Below are 15,456 nucleotides of genomic sequence, written 5' to 3'. Positions count from 1 at the left end.
GGGAGAACATGCAAACTCCACACAGGGAGGCCGGAGCTGCAATTGAACCCAGTACCTCTGCACTGTGAGGTCGACGTGCTAGTGGTTTATCCACAAGGTCTTCAGTCCAAATATGAACCCGGAACGGGATTGTCGATTGTTGCATCGAAACATCTCGAGCGGGATTGTTTTACATTTTCCTGTGAGATAACTTGGCCTGTGGATGAAAGCGCAGGATGTTGTTTTGTGACGCTGTCAAGGATTTTGTTTGAGCGGAGACAAAGGAAGGCCATGTGTGCTCCCATTCAAAGATTTTGGGAATTTGGGCACACATTCTTGGAAAAAAATGTCACGCTGAGAAAAAAACACACCAAGTTGCACATTTGTACTTGATCATGGCAGGCATGTGGCCATTGTATGAAAACCTCCAAATACTCATTTCCCATATTGTTTTGTTGTGCTTTCAGTCTAGCCCCTCCCTCCCCCACTTCAGTATCACGCCATATTCATCTCGCTTTTTCTTTGGCCACTTTTACAGGGTTCCCTACTCCCTCTCGCTCTCCTGCCATGAGATTAGTCTGATTTCACGAGCTCGGGTTAACCAGCCCACAGAGCATTCTGGAGTTGAGATTTGACGCCAAGATGCATGTGAATCGAATTGTGAAGGGGATCTACTGTAGCATGGAATTTTAGAGCTTAGCAGCAGTTAAGTTACAGGTGGCGCAGTTCAGGGAAAAATGCTCAATAGCCTAACTCTATGAATAATTTCTTACTTACAGCTGTCATTCAACTGCTGCTATTTTACCCCAATTTCCTCATCGCGTAACTTTGTGCAAAGATTGCGGTGCCTTGAGATGGGAATGACACGACGTGACTTTTTTGATATGCGAGCACCATTTTTTGCTTTGGTTTGTCAGTCAAAATTTGAGATACAAGCACTGTACGGTGGCAGTGAACTCAATTCAATCCACTTCACACACAAAAAGCAGCAGTTTGGCAGATAGACTGAACAAATCTTCAAAAAAAAGGCTTCAACCAAATTTTGAATTTAAAACGACCAAATAGCTTTGCCTTAGGTAAGTGTATTTAGCTGAATGCTAACAAACAATGCAAAGCGCCATCAACTGGCTAACAAATAATCTCCGTGTCACGATGCTATTAGACACGTTGGCAGACAATCGAACAATACTCCACAACGCATGTATTCTTTATCCTCTTCAAAAACAACTCTGTGTATAACCGGAAGCTATGATATACCGTGTGGCATTTTCTCACCCATGTCATCCTCCCGATAGATGATGGAGTGGTGGTCAGTGACGTTGTATCTGTGAGCGGCTTCTATGTGATAAGTGACGTTGCCTGCGCGGATGCTTCCTTCAAACTGACCCTCTAATACGGACCCGTGACAGGCAGAGTCGTGTTCACCTGTAAGAGCAACAAAAGAGACAACGAGGTCAGTGAGCTCCAATTTCATTAGTTACGCAGGAACACTTCACACAGGCACACACAAACCTACCCTCCAATGTCCCTGAATATAAGTGTGAGAGGTCCGCGGCTGTGGCTCCATCCTCACTGACGACCTTGAAATCACCGGAGAACGTCCCGGCATCTCGTCTCAGGCGTAGTCGGAAAGTTCTAAAAGGAAACAGGAGAAGCAAATACGCAATCTGGAAAAGCGTAGTGCAACCTCTGAAGGCAAAACAAAATCCATTTGAATTTACAGTTCCTCCCAGTGGAAATATTAGCAATAGAAATAAAACATTCTAGGTTCAAAATTATATCATAAAACCTTTAGCAACTGTACAGGCGATGTGTGAAGTAAAATTTTGTTATCTGCGCTCTCCAGTGAGAAGTATCGGCACTAACGTACAGTGTGTCAAAATTTCATTTGTTGGATCATGTTGATATTGTTCACCCTCATCGATAGGTACAAAAAAATGAGTAAAGTATAATGTGAAAACAACCGAACAGACTTTAGCCTCAACTTCAACTCACGTTAGAGTGAATTATTTTCTTCTATTGTTATTATTACCGGTGACTTTGCCATATTGTTCCGAGCAGCCAGGACAGTGACATTTACATCTGCCTGACAATTTCTAGTTGGTTGGGTAATCATCACATTTATACTTGTTGCCGTTATTAGTACTGGCATTTAAAAAAAAAAACGTTGAGCTGAAGTTTCACAGGATACTGTAGGCTGAGGTCATGACAACAGTTTGAACTCTGGGTTACTGTACCCTTGACACTTGACTTTTACAGTTTGGGAAGCACACAGTAACAAAACATGTTTGAGTTCTGGAAAAAGTACAAATGGTTGGAGAACATAGAGTCCAATATTGGAGTCTAATTTGTTGCAATCGGGATGTATAAATGGAGACCATCTGCACAGCCTTTTCTCTTGTCCAAACCTGTGAAAAGCAGTGAAGTCCAGGTCTAGCACGTGTCGCTGAGTTTCTGCATCTCTGCGGGCTCGAAGGTGCTTCCTGTGGAGGTCCTGCCTGTCGTATGACAGCCCCTCATAGTGTTTTATATACGGGCTGATGACGCTAAAGTCGCCTGAGAGAAAAAGACAAAAACAAACATGTATTATGTTTTTGTTTTGTTTTTTTTGTGTGTGTGTTACGTTCCTCCTTCAAAAATTCTATGATGTCATTTGCAAAAATGGCTGACAGGAAGAGGATACTTTCAAACAAATTTTTAAAAACAGTTTATGTTTAAACGAATATTTTATCGACACACTGTTGAAATTGCTGGAAAAAAATATGAACTATAAATCAAATGAACTCCCCTACATTCAATAGTCTCAGTATGATACATTTCAGTTCGATTAACTGACACCTAAAAAGGTCAATGAAATGTCTATTCAAATGAACATTGTTCACTTCATATGTGATCATGTCTGTTGATGTCACGCTCACTCTATTTAGCCTTAGTTTAAATAATCATTTCAATTGGTATTTGATTTTGTTTTCTCTTTGTAAGTTTGTTTGTATATACACCGTGCTTATATTTGCCTGTATCTTACCTTATCTGTAATCCGCCAATAATGATTGAATATGACAATGTATTTGTTTTTCCATTCCTATTATGAAATCAATGAATCCAAACTGACCTCCTGCTGCATGTTTTTGTTTGTAACCACTGACTTACAAAAATGCAAGCAAAAGCATCCTACTGTACAATGGCAATCAGGATACAAAATTAGAATAAGACCCAAAGGCAAGTGGTCATTTCCCCTCCCACGTTTGCTTCTGCTTTACTGAAATACACACGTTACACAAAAAATGATGACTAAAGAGTGAATAAATGGCAGTGGAGGGGAGGATAATCGGGCTGGATCAGTTTGGGGTTATATAGGGTACAGGATGGTGTATCGGTTAGAATACAGGAGGCAGGGATCTTGAGGTAAGGCTTTAATAGGTGGTAGGGTGTAGGTCGGGGCAAAGGGCGAGGGCAGAAGGTACAGAAATGCAGATGGTGGGAAGGCAGAAGTGCAGATGGTGAGAAGGCAGAAGTGCAGATGGTGGGAAGGCAGTACAGGTCATAATGACCTCTTCTCCACACAGATAGTACTTTTACTTCCTCTACTTTAATGACATGTGTGGTGCTATCGACGGCGGTTACTCTGAGGCGTTTGGACGATGAAAGTGAAAGGCAGCATGAGGGGGGGGGAACTGTGGCCTCTTGTCCAGATTCTCACCGAGTCTGCTTCTAGAAAACGCTTGGCCACATGATCCCCGTGCTAAGAAAGATCAATGTCAACCAGCTGCTTTTGTATTGCGGGCGGTGACGTTCCCGAGAGGATAGGTTCGCACAAGCCAAAAGGACGGAGAGAAGGCCGATCCATGGCAGTTGACAACAAGACACACCCGCGCACATGTGCACACATCAAGCTACTTTATAAAGTCATAAACAATGTGCGAAAAGAGCACTACTCCACACACACACACACACACACACACACACATACACTTATCTGCACATTCCTTCGACACTCTACCTGTGATCCGCTCTTGACAGTCGACCAACAGAAGGAACAGGCAGCAAAGCTGAGGCCTCATGACGGCCTCATAAGACAGGTCACTTTTGTCTCCCGTTTCATTCAGCCTCGTCGTCCTCTTCTTGTTTTTTCTATTTCATGTCTCCTTCTTCTTCTTCTTCTTCTCCTCCTTCATCCCATTTGACCCACGCGGGCTCAAACGCACGGTTTGCCCATGCTGGAATGCGACTCGCTGGGGTGTTGAAGTCATGCAGCGGAGAGGCGTATTCAGACTTGTACGCGTACACACAGGTGTAAGAGCACTGTGAGCATATTTTGATAGAAGATTACCAAACAGAAAATGTGATGGGGAAGCTAAAAGATTCACAATCAAGTTGTGACCTGAAGCTAAACTCAGGGGGGATTTATTCGACAAGTGGCTTCCTTTTATGTAAACAACTCAAGTATTAATGAGCAGTTTAACACAATGGAACCTCAAACCGCTCGCCTCGACTGCTTTTGTGTGGTTTTTATTTGGAGCTTGAATGCTCCAAAAGTAGCATAAATTAGAGTTTATTCATGATGCTTCACAAGAATATGTTTCAAAAGCTTAGCCATCATCATTCATTATCTAAAGTGAGACATCAGCAAATCTTGTGTGACGTCAGCTATAGGAGCATTTAAAAAAAAAAAATTGTGCTTTCGGTGTGACGTCAGCTATAGGAGCATTTAAAAAAAAAAATTGTGCTTTGGGTCTTCTTTGGCTTTCTTTCCCCTGATTTTGGCACCACGGAAGGGTAATCATAATGCCAATAAGGACAAGTGTGGCAAATTTTACAACCAGAAGTAGAACTTTTTGAACATAGGAATGTGGTACGCTGTAATATATATAATACCGTACATATCATGAGACTATTTATTTCAGCGGTAGATAAAGAATACGACTCCACCAAATGACAGTACATACAAACACCTTTCGGTTTCCTTTCATCCGTCATGACTGTAGGCTCTACTGGTAATGTCTGGCAGACCCTCATTCTGTATTTAACGAGGGGACTTGCTCACACGGTCTGTTGCCACACAGGCAAAGGGCAGTGACAACGCTGCGGCCAACCATGAATCGCCGCTTCCTTTTCCGTACAGAGATGTCTCCATGAAAGACTGTCATTGCAGCTGGAAGTGAGAGGAGACTCTTTGCTTGCCATTGAATGGAATCCAACGTGTTCACGCCCTCAATGGCGCACAGTGCCCTTAAATGCATTGGCTTGCAAATGTATGCAAAATTGCCAACACCTGATCTAACCTCCCCCTGCGTAGATATATGCAGTTTGGCGCGGTGGACTTGCGACATTCACAAATCGAGTTCTATGTTTCCTATTTGGCCTGGAAACCCCTCGGGGTCCCCCAGGAAGAGTTGGACGAAGTGGCTGGGAGAGGGAAGTCTGCGGTTCTCTGTTTAAACTGCCGCCCCTGCAACCTGACACCAGTTTAGCAGAATAAGATGGATGGGCATGTTTTAACATTCATACAAAAATGTGCTTGTTGTTTTAGTGTATTAGAAGGCAAAGCAAGGCAGAATTTTTGTAGAGCACAATTCATACACGAGTGAATTCAAAAATATTTCACAATCACAGCTACATAAAACGAAAAGACAAATAAAATCATTCCATAAAAATAATCATCATGAATAAATGAAAGTAAAAGCGAGGTGTGCTGATAAAATATTTTCAGTTGTCATCAGAAAAGCTAACTGAATTCTCCTAAAAAATTTTCTCATACCTCGAATAGGACTGAGTACAGGTTGTTTTCACACTTGGTTCCTTTTAGCCATCAAAACAACTCTCTCAGTCTGTGGTTCTCAAAAGTTACACACCAAGTTCCACCTCAAAAAAATACTTTACTGTCCAAGTACCACCAACATTGAGTCACATTAAAATACAGTAGTCTAATAAGCCAGAGTATATATTAAAAACATTTATTCATTTCTACAAATTATATTTTATATTATGGTAACGATGGTAACATTATCCACAGTTTGAATATTAACACAGTATTTAAATATATGGGAGGGAAATTGTACTTTAGTAATTCAGTTAAAAAAAATAAAGAATGATTCAATTAAAACATTTCTTAGCGATTCAATGTGTTGTACTCAAAATTAGATGATCCAAGTGACTCCACTGTCCCTCCACTGAGAAATTGTCAGTACAGTAATTTAGGGATCTGCACTCTGGAAACTTAGTCCGGGACAACAGTTTCACCAAACAACAGAAATGTTTTTGCAAAAATTCCAATTATAACATCCAGCTTTACATGACTGTTCTGAAATGCAAAACGTGACCTTTCCTCTGTTTTCCCGGCAAAGGGCCTAAATTTCGACTTGTGCAATGTTGATAAATGTCTAAAAACAACAGGAAACGGGAAGGAAGTCATTAGTAAAATTATCACTGTGTCGGAGGTGTTTTATGAGCTCACTCCAAAATGGGGAACTGCTTGTGCTGAAAATAAGGCACATTAAAATAAATGTGCTACTTTTTAAGTCATTACTGTTGGAAGGAGGGGGTGGTGAGGGATCCTTCGCCATCCTTTGCGTGTTCGTTCGAATTCGGGTTGAGTTCATGTGTGAAATCAGAGGCTGGAAATGGAGAGGTTGCTTCATGAAGATTTTATCAGAACGTTCTGAGCACAAGTGTGATCCAGACAATGGTTGTGATCAGAGCACAAATGCGCAAAAGCAATATCTCAAGACAACTCTTATACACTCTAAGCAGGACGTAGCTTTCAATCGATACTTCACTTTCGTTTTCCTGATGACTGTTGCAGTGGTTTCGTTTAGGAATAACATAACCGTTGCAGCACTTTTTTTTCTCCCAAAAACTGTTCCAATACTTTCATTTACAAATAACATAATTGTTGGATGCATGCACAACGTTGTCTGGTATTCATCTGCAAAGTTGTCTAAAATAGTCTCGTCGCTAAGGTAGTTCAAAGCAAGGTCATACCATACTCAAAGTACAGTATGTCTGTTCATAACATGTCGTCAAGCTGATAATGCACATAGCTAAGTAATGGCTTCATTGCTTTGCAGTCGTGTTATTCGGCATAAGGGCTTTAAATCAGAGGTGTCCAACATTTACTTTTATCAGCTGTGTCGTTCCTCGTTTCCGGTCACATTGGTAGAAGTATTTTAACAGTAGTGACAATCGGAAAAGCCAAAGTTAGCAAGGCTAGCCGTTATTTTAATGCACCGGCAACATATTTATATACTCTCTGACTCACGCAGACGCATGAATACTGCATCGCCTGGTTGGTCGAATATTTTTCGACTGCATAGAGCATTTTAGTCCGGCGATGGCAGCAGATCGACGAGTTGGAAGTCCTCTGTAAACTAGCCATTTGGAAGACGAAATCCCAAGACACTTGGTTAGCGAGTCGTCAACTTAAAGCTTTAAATGTCGATGCAGGGCAGCAAAGTTGACTTGTCGACTATTAGATTCAATCTTGAATCTATTCTCAAGTAACCTTGACACAAAGCAGAAAATGGAGCAAACGATCTTGGTTCCAAGATAGGTTGTACAGAATGATGAGTTATTTGTAGAAAACAAGGAAGTGAGAAAGCAAATATCTTCTTCTTTTTGCCTACCTTGCCATGCACCCAACATAGAAAGCATCAATTGTTAATTAAGTATGTCACAGGCCGCGACAAAAAAGAAGTCGGCCACCAATGGCCCCTTGCCATAGATTGGACACCCCTTGCCCGTTCTTATGAATTAATGAGTGCAGTGAATGAATGTGTGAATGAAGTCAAATAGATGAGCATGGATGGTTGTTTGTTTATGTTTGCTATTCAATTGGCTGGCAACCAATTCAAGGTGTATCTCGCCTGCTGTCCAGCATGCCTGCGACCCTCGTGAGTATACGCGGATAAGATAATGGATGGATGAATGGATGGATTATAAAAATCACTCCCAAGTGTATTGTGTGTCGGGATGAAGCCAAATTACATACAGTGTATTACAATGTAAATCGATGACCCGGTTCACTGCACCCAAAATCTGTTCTGAAGAGTTTCTTGGCCTGAGATATTACACAACTACACAAAGGCGTACTACATTCAACATGTCAATGTTAAACCGACCACCCACACCCCCGTTGCCCCCCCCTCAAAAATCCTACAATTTACCCCCAATCAATCATTCACTGAGTAACTCCTCCTACAAGAAACCACCCATTGGTCACTGATTGGCCATGAGAAGATCACCCACACACACACACACACACACACACACACTCCCCCGGAATAACATACACATTCCCATATGGATTCTTGCAACATAATCTGTCCTCCTTTAAAGTTAGTGTCCAATGAGTCACACTATAACAAACACATGTTGAACTAAATACATGCCTGGAGACCTAACTCTAAGACTCTAAAATCTGCACGTACAGTATCCCCTAATTCCCTTTTATGTTGTCGCCTGAAAAAGTCACTTCAGGACATTCACCTTGAATGGCCACATAACCATAACGCTCCTTTATTAAGCGTATGTGAATTGTTATGTATGTTTGTTTAAAAAAACTACAAACCTTTCAAATTGATACAACTGGACCAGACAAAATCTGGGCAGTTCAAGCACTGCTGCAATCTCATGAAACTGTACACAAGTATTAGGCAAAGGATTACAGGGATAATTAGTACATCCGCAGCTTCCTTTGACTGTCAAGAGAGTTCATAGGCTATGGGAGTGATCATTTCTCATCATTTTTGTTGACTGGGCACTCGGTTCAAAACTTCCTAAACCTGACCCAGTTCACCAAAGGGCTGAGGCCTTCATTTCATGCACAATATCCAGCCTGAGACCACCCTAAACAATGATTGCTTTGTATTTTTAAGTAATGACATAAATTCAAACTGATGTGTTTGTAGAGCGGAGACGTACTACACTCCATTTTAACACCAAAAAACGCATTCGAAAAAGAGGTTAGCTCGAATTATTGACGGTTAGCTCGTGTATGCTTGCTTGTTATTTGTTTGTTTTTTATTTGATTTTAATGAATGTGGTTTTCCCTCCAGCCCAAATATGAATCGGTCATAGATTCCGATGAAAGGACAGTTTTAACTCGTGGCTTCCAAATTCACATAGTGCGATGCCGCCCCCTGTCGGAAAAAAATATGACATTGCAGCATACAGGATGCGAATGTAAATGGTGATTTGTCGGTATGTGTCCTCAGATTGACTGACAACCAGTCACTATAGTAGAAGCAAAACCTTTATTCCTGCCTTAAATTTTAAAATACAACTACGAGCTACCCAAAGCATCTTAGGTTCAAGGCCGTGATCTTAACATCTCCCCCAAACAACCATTGGGACAAGGTCACATTCGTTATTCAATGACATGCTATCAGTCCACGGAGGAACAGCCTCTTCCTATGAAAAAACAACAATCAGCGTAATCTTCATTTGATATCAACTGAAAGCAACCTTGACACGAAAAGAACCAAGGCACCACGTCAATCTCTTGATGGAATTTTGCCATGCCATTAAATCAAACGAGTTGAACTACAAAAGAAACAGTTTGCTTTTTTTCATTATTGCGCTTGAATTACAACATGCAACACTTTCAGTAGTTTAGGAAGAGAGGTTCATTACTCACATTACATTTGTCATTAAACGTATTACGTTTCTAATGTAATTTTATTTTTGGGTTCGCATTAGCTGTATGATGTAATCATCAGAATTACAAAACGATGAAATTGTGCAATATTTCGATCTGTTTGATATGAATCATGTCATACACTGTTGAAGGTCCACGTTTCATCTGGAAAAGTGAACCTACTTATCTTAACAGTAAAGAGACTCCAGATGTATGCGGCACAGAGAGTGGATGGATTAGAAATTTTGCAGTTCTCGTTGCTGATTCATAAATAAGCATGTATAATCATATCATAGTAAATATCATATCACAGCATATCATAACAATCCCCGGATACCATGCAGATACGCCCTCTTGAGTATATAGTATACGCATCATTTTATTGGATGATTGATCAGTGCTAATATATTCCGGCAATGGCATGGTCTTGTGGGGAATGTAGACCACATATATTGTTTGTACGACCAATAATATAAAAGAAAAATACCCCATTTTGACTTTCTAATTGCAATCACACAAATGTGCGTGGATCGCAGTCATGGCCTGGCTGTTGTAATACTGTTTTTATCCACAATAGGGCACCATTGGCATGTTTCTTGATGACTAGTGTGAAGCTGAGTCGACAAAAGGAAACTTTTTTTGAGGGAATCAGGCGGGAAAAAAATGGGTGTGACTGCAAACGAGGGATAGATAAAGCAAAACGGACCAAAGCATTTGAGCACATAAGATGATACACGGTATAATAAAAGAATACTGTACTGTGCATCGTTGAAAGCATTGGCGTATATTGTAGTTTGCCTCTTGTTTATACTGCTTATGAGAAATGACCCCTAAATGTAGCCATATGTTGAAGAGAATGTGGGCAAGGCAAAGGAAACAAAGGGAAATTGTCTTTAACATGCACTAGACCAGGGGTGTCAAACATACGGCCCGCGGGCCGGATCCGGCCCGCAAAGGAGTTTAATTGATCAGAGAAGAAGACAACAGCAGCCTCAGTCTGTCACTGAGACAGACCCATGACAGCAGACGCTATCAATAGCACTCTCACATTTACACATTTAATAGCACTCTCCTTAGTTTGTAAGGTGTAGGCAGGGATTACATTTAGATTTTATATGCACGTGTAAATGCTTTAAAACTTGCTTTCTTTATGAATCTTGTTTAATCTTAAAGTGCATTACTGTATTTTTCAATACCAATTACTTGTTAAAGTTTGTACAATCAGTGGGATCAGTTGCAATGCATATATGTGAATGATAAAAGTAAATTGCACATTTGTCGAAGGAAATGTAAGGTGCTCCCTGAAATGTTTTGTAAAAGATATGTTCATTAAATTTCAACATTTTCCTAATGTTCTTGTGCTTCTTTATACCAAAACAAAGGAAAGACATATTGTTTTGGTTATTTATAGCAAAGTATTGTATCATTTTAATGGTCCGGCCCACTTGACATCTACCGAGGCCGTATGTGGCCCACCATGTGAAATGAGTTTGACACCCCTGCACTAGACGTAAGTATGAGATATATAAATACACACACACACACACACACACACACACACACACACACTGCATACCTGTAGTTGCATGAAGTATTTTTCTATTTTTATGATTGTCAACATAATTTGGTGGAGTGCTTTTTTCCCCCAGTGCTCAAATTCGGTGTATGACTCATTACAATTGACAAATGATGTATTTTATTAATACAAATAAATACTTCAGTGCAAAATTACTCAATGTATATTTCATATTTTATTATTGTTGTCGGGGTGTTGACCCGCACAAATATGCGTCTTATAAATGGATTATAGTATCTGCACCATAAAAAAATGTTTCTTTTAAGAATTAAAGAACGAATTACGTCATATTATTTACATTATATATTTTCAGTTTCATTACATTTTGGTGGTGATTAAAAAAAAGTAATGATCATTGTCTATATTGAAAAAATAAGATTTCATCATGGGTCATGGTGAGGTTTGAATTGACACCTAATTAGATTATCAAATATGGTTCACTGTCTAACAAAGGATCAAATTGCAACCTACCATGAGTACCACATAGTGCACATAAAAGTACATTCTAATTCTTATGAGGTCGAAGATTATTGGTGTTTCGAGAACTACTCAAGAAACTGAAATGCTTTGGAAATGTGAGAGCTTCTCATGTTGGAAGATGAGTATCTCTGAAGGGAGGATTTTGGACCAGGCTGGGTGCCGTGACATCCATGGTACCGCAGGGCAAAAAGAGTGCGGGCAGACTTTTGTTCGGAGGAAGGCTGACCAGGTCCTCAACTGACTTCTAGTTCAGGAAGCAGATTTAGTCCTGACTCAAAGTCGCTGCTGCTTTTGGTTGGTTGAGTGACTATGATGATGTTGTCAGCGGTGGCACCTTTTAACGGTTCACAATGCTGGCAGCCTATCAGCAGAGCAGATAACATCACACATTCTTCCTGCGTGAGCGCTTTTAAATGCACCATTGACATAACCTCTGCATAATGACTTTGCTCAAGTGCCACTTTCCAGTTTGAACATTGTAAAAATAGAGATGACATGTGGTTCAATGGCAGTATCGTTAACTACTACTAAAGCTCAGACCTCCACCAGGGCCAAACAATAGCACAAAACATTAGGCTTCTGGTGTAAAGAAAAACAATGTCAGGAAAAGCCTACAAAACGAATTGAACATTATTTGGGGTTAATCACAGGCTTTTTAGATGGTGGAAGGTGTGCGCTGACTCCTATTCTACACGAGTTTGAATGTTAATTCTTACATCCTCAGTGATAGAGTAAGAGGGTGTGCACACTTATGCAACCATATTATCTCAGTTGCTTACTTGCTTGCTTCACCTATTAGATTAGAACTAAAACTACCATCCAACGCTTACATTTTAACTCATTTTATAGGCTGTTGGGCTAATTGCTGTGCAGTTTTACAGTCATGCTTCACTTCCAACACAGGGCCCTTCGAGAAGTCAGCAGCTGTTTCCGGATGGAACCTGGATGCACTCTGCGGGCAGCACAGGGGTGGGGGGAGACGAAGGTGAATGACTCTACTATGATTGTGAGTAGACACTTAAAGTATTTGCTGATGGTGAAGGTGATTTAAAGGGAAGTTAACACTCTTACGGCCTCACAATGTCATGTTTGTGAGAGCACACACCCACATTGTTCACTAAACTTTCATGGGAATTAAGAAAAGGGCAACCCCTTCATGTTTAATGGCCATTAACATCCAGAGCAGCATATAAATCCATGCAGAATATGGACATTAGTATTGGGCCACCTACAAAAAGTAAAAATAGTTCATTCTAATCTGTGTGTCCCAAAAGTTTTTCGAAAGCAAACTCATCCTTGCGTGCCTTCATGCATCTTTCATTTTGAGCATTGGGGGCAAAAGTGACTTTCCTAAACTGTTGCCATCAAGCAGGAAGTTTACAAATGCCCGTAAGTCAGAAAGCTTGATAATGTTAGCCACATTTAATAAATAAGTGATTAAGAGGTGTGACTCAATACAGTCCATGCAATTGTTCTTATAAAATGAAAAAAAAATGACATGTAACAACATGTAATTTCGTCACGTGCCATCCATTTAGCCATTTTCTGCAGTTCTTGTCCTCATTTGGGTTTTAGGTGGGCTGAAGTCTATCACAACTACACCCTCAACTGCTCGCCAGCCAGTCGCAGGGTACATATCGACAAACAACCATTCCCACACGATCTCTGGACAATTTACAGTCTTCAATTAACTGTGAGGCAGCTCTATTCGCCACAAGGTCACCACCGTGTTGTCATGCTTGTTTGCTGAATTTTCAGTTGTATTTTTTTCCCCCCCACATAGAGGAAATGCATGGGGTCTACTTCCCACAACCTTGTTAATGAGTCAGCAGATCTAGTGGATCTCTGTATCTACAAAGACACAACGGTCTCGTCATGGTAGCCATAAACTTTCTTGATAGGAAAGTCTTATGAAAATAACTCTAACCACATGCGTAAAAGCCACTGCACTCGTCAGGTTTAATTTAGCATTTGCTTTCTTGATTCGTATTACTTACTGTACTCATTTTATCCCCACAGATTGAAATGTGACTACGGTATATCTTCGGATCATTCCCTTAGACTAGAGAGAAAAGAGTTTTGGGGAGGTTTTTGGTTTTTTTTTTTTTACCTTAAAAGGCCATGTGGAGTGAAGTAGTAGTTTCCTGTGGGAGGACTTTTCTCTCTCTCTCTCTTTCTCTCTCTCTCTCTTGCTCTCTCTCTCATTGGCGCTGCAGGCTCAGCCCATCCTCTCTCCTTACCCTAACCGCACACACACACACACACACACACACACACACAAACGTCCTTTTTACGCTCCTAGGACAGTTGTGAAATCTAGCTAAGGCCAGATGTACATAGTATGAGTGTGTCTGTGTGTGCAATCCACACTGACCCCACCCCCCCCATCACCACATAAGAGGAGTTGAACGTGCGGTCATGCACAAGGTAACAAGAGGCGCTCTGGAACAGAGTCTCAAGAAACAAGGACATAAGGAAGAGCGGGAAGGGCTGTGAGGAATTAAAGTTTGAGGAATTACATCATGAGTCTTCGCTCAGATGATTTTTTTTGGGGGGGGGGGGGTGTTGACAAGCAAAAAGATATGAGTTATGTGTCCTAGCATGGAGTTAACTGTCAAACTAAACATCAAACAATGACAATTACAAATTGTACATTTAAAACAACCACGTAACTTTGTTTTACAGTCCTCGAGCTGAATGCTAACACAGAATGGAAAACTCCATGCTCATGAATAGCATCGGTGTTGTAACCCTTTCAGCAATGGATATTTGAACACAGTCCAGCATCATATGTAAACAGACAATAAAACAATACTTCCAGGCATACATTCTTTCTCCTCAGTGAAGAACGACTCATATGACTGCGGCTTCCTGAAAAGCTTGGATTTCTCCATTTATACTGTATTGCATTGCCCCCAAGGGACAGCAAACCTTTTGTTTCTATCCATACATAAACTGTATTAATACTGTTTATTCATTTTCTAATTCTCTTTCGGGGGTTCTCCTCACTCTGGTAGGAGCCTTAAAGTACTGCTTTACTGCAAAGAGTTCATTTTCAGAATTTCTGGTTATCATGATCCTGTCTTGTTTGCTTCCTTTTCTCAGTCTCCAGCTGTAGAGTGGGCGTTCCGTCACAAGTCACACCTGTCTCAAATCTGGCCTTGTTACCTGTCTGCTTTAAAAGCTAGGCCACGCTGACAACTGAGTGCCTGATTTTTAGCCTTGTGGAGAATGCCGGACATCTGACACTGGTAAACTGCAATAAAAGAATGTTTAGCAGAGGGATGTTTGAAAATATTGAAAGTTGGACACTATCCACACATTTAATTTCTATGGTGGTCGTTCCTCCGTAGGGTCGTGACTTGCAAGTGAGCTGGAACTTATTCCAACTGCCTTTGGGTGAGCGTGAGGAGTACTAGTGTCTAGCCAATTCAATTAATTGTTTAATAAAATGAATTTATGAATATGTTCAATCATATCCTGTCAGTTCTCATGAGATGTTCCCATCTTTGAGAATGCCAAGAATTCTGCAATCCTGACCTTGTCGACAAAAGCTTGGGAATGTATCTTGGACCTTTTTGACCCTAGAAAATAGTACACGGCTTCTCTGGTAATATCATTAGTCTTATGGGGCCCCTCATTCGTGGAAGAAATTGTTATATGTGACAATGAACTTCCAGAAACAGAGCTATTTAGGACTCAATTACATGATGGCCTCACAAGTTTTGAGTTGAATTATGAGTCATTGTTTCAGATAACAAGATGAGAAAAATGTTCTTTAATATTT

The 15,456-nt window shown here is 40.6% G+C and overlaps 1 protein-coding gene and 2 long non-coding RNA genes across 4 annotated transcripts in view; 1 reads left to right on the top strand and 2 right to left on the bottom strand.

The window, feature by feature from the left end:
• Positions 1 to 4,268, bottom strand: part of LOC109532053 (disintegrin and metalloproteinase domain-containing protein 10) — a 25,043-nt gene extending 20,775 nt beyond the window's left edge. The window contains exons 1-4 of one of the 2 annotated variants that reach the window (XM_019896654.1): positions 3,980 to 4,268; positions 2,388 to 2,535; positions 1,496 to 1,614; positions 1,255 to 1,404 (exon numbers count right to left, since the gene is read on the bottom strand). In XM_019896654.1, the coding sequence (XP_019752213.1) occupies positions 1,255 to 1,404; positions 1,496 to 1,614; positions 2,388 to 2,535; positions 3,980 to 4,040 (478 nt within the window). In that variant the 5' untranslated portion in view covers positions 4,041 to 4,268. The remainder of the gene's footprint in view (positions 1 to 1,254; positions 1,405 to 1,495; positions 1,615 to 2,387; positions 2,536 to 3,979) is intronic. The other variant, XM_019896655.1, reaches the window with a different exon arrangement.
• The window catches only part of LOC109532060 (uncharacterized), a 24,755-nt gene extending 9,299 nt beyond the window's left edge, over positions 1 to 15,456 (top strand). The window contains exons 3-4 of the long non-coding RNA XR_002171300.1: positions 12,573 to 12,654; positions 14,775 to 15,456. This is a non-coding gene — a long non-coding RNA (uncharacterized LOC109532060). The remainder of the gene's footprint in view (positions 1 to 12,572; positions 12,655 to 14,774) is intronic.
• LOC109532059 (uncharacterized) lies at positions 11,526 to 14,185 on the bottom strand. Its single transcript, XR_002171299.1, has 3 exons — positions 13,667 to 14,185; positions 12,500 to 12,621; positions 11,526 to 12,030 (listed from the first exon to the last, which is right to left on the bottom strand). It is a non-coding gene; the product is annotated as an uncharacterized LOC109532059 (long non-coding RNA).

The sequence above is a fragment of the Hippocampus comes genome, unplaced genomic scaffold (genome assembly GCF_001891065.2).
Source record: "Hippocampus comes isolate QL1 unplaced genomic scaffold, H_comes_QL1_v1.1 scaffold22, whole genome shotgun sequence".
In the NCBI taxonomy this organism is placed as follows: Eukaryota; Metazoa; Chordata; class Actinopteri; order Syngnathiformes; family Syngnathidae; genus Hippocampus; species Hippocampus comes.
This window is presented reverse-complemented; position numbering and strand designations above follow the sequence as displayed.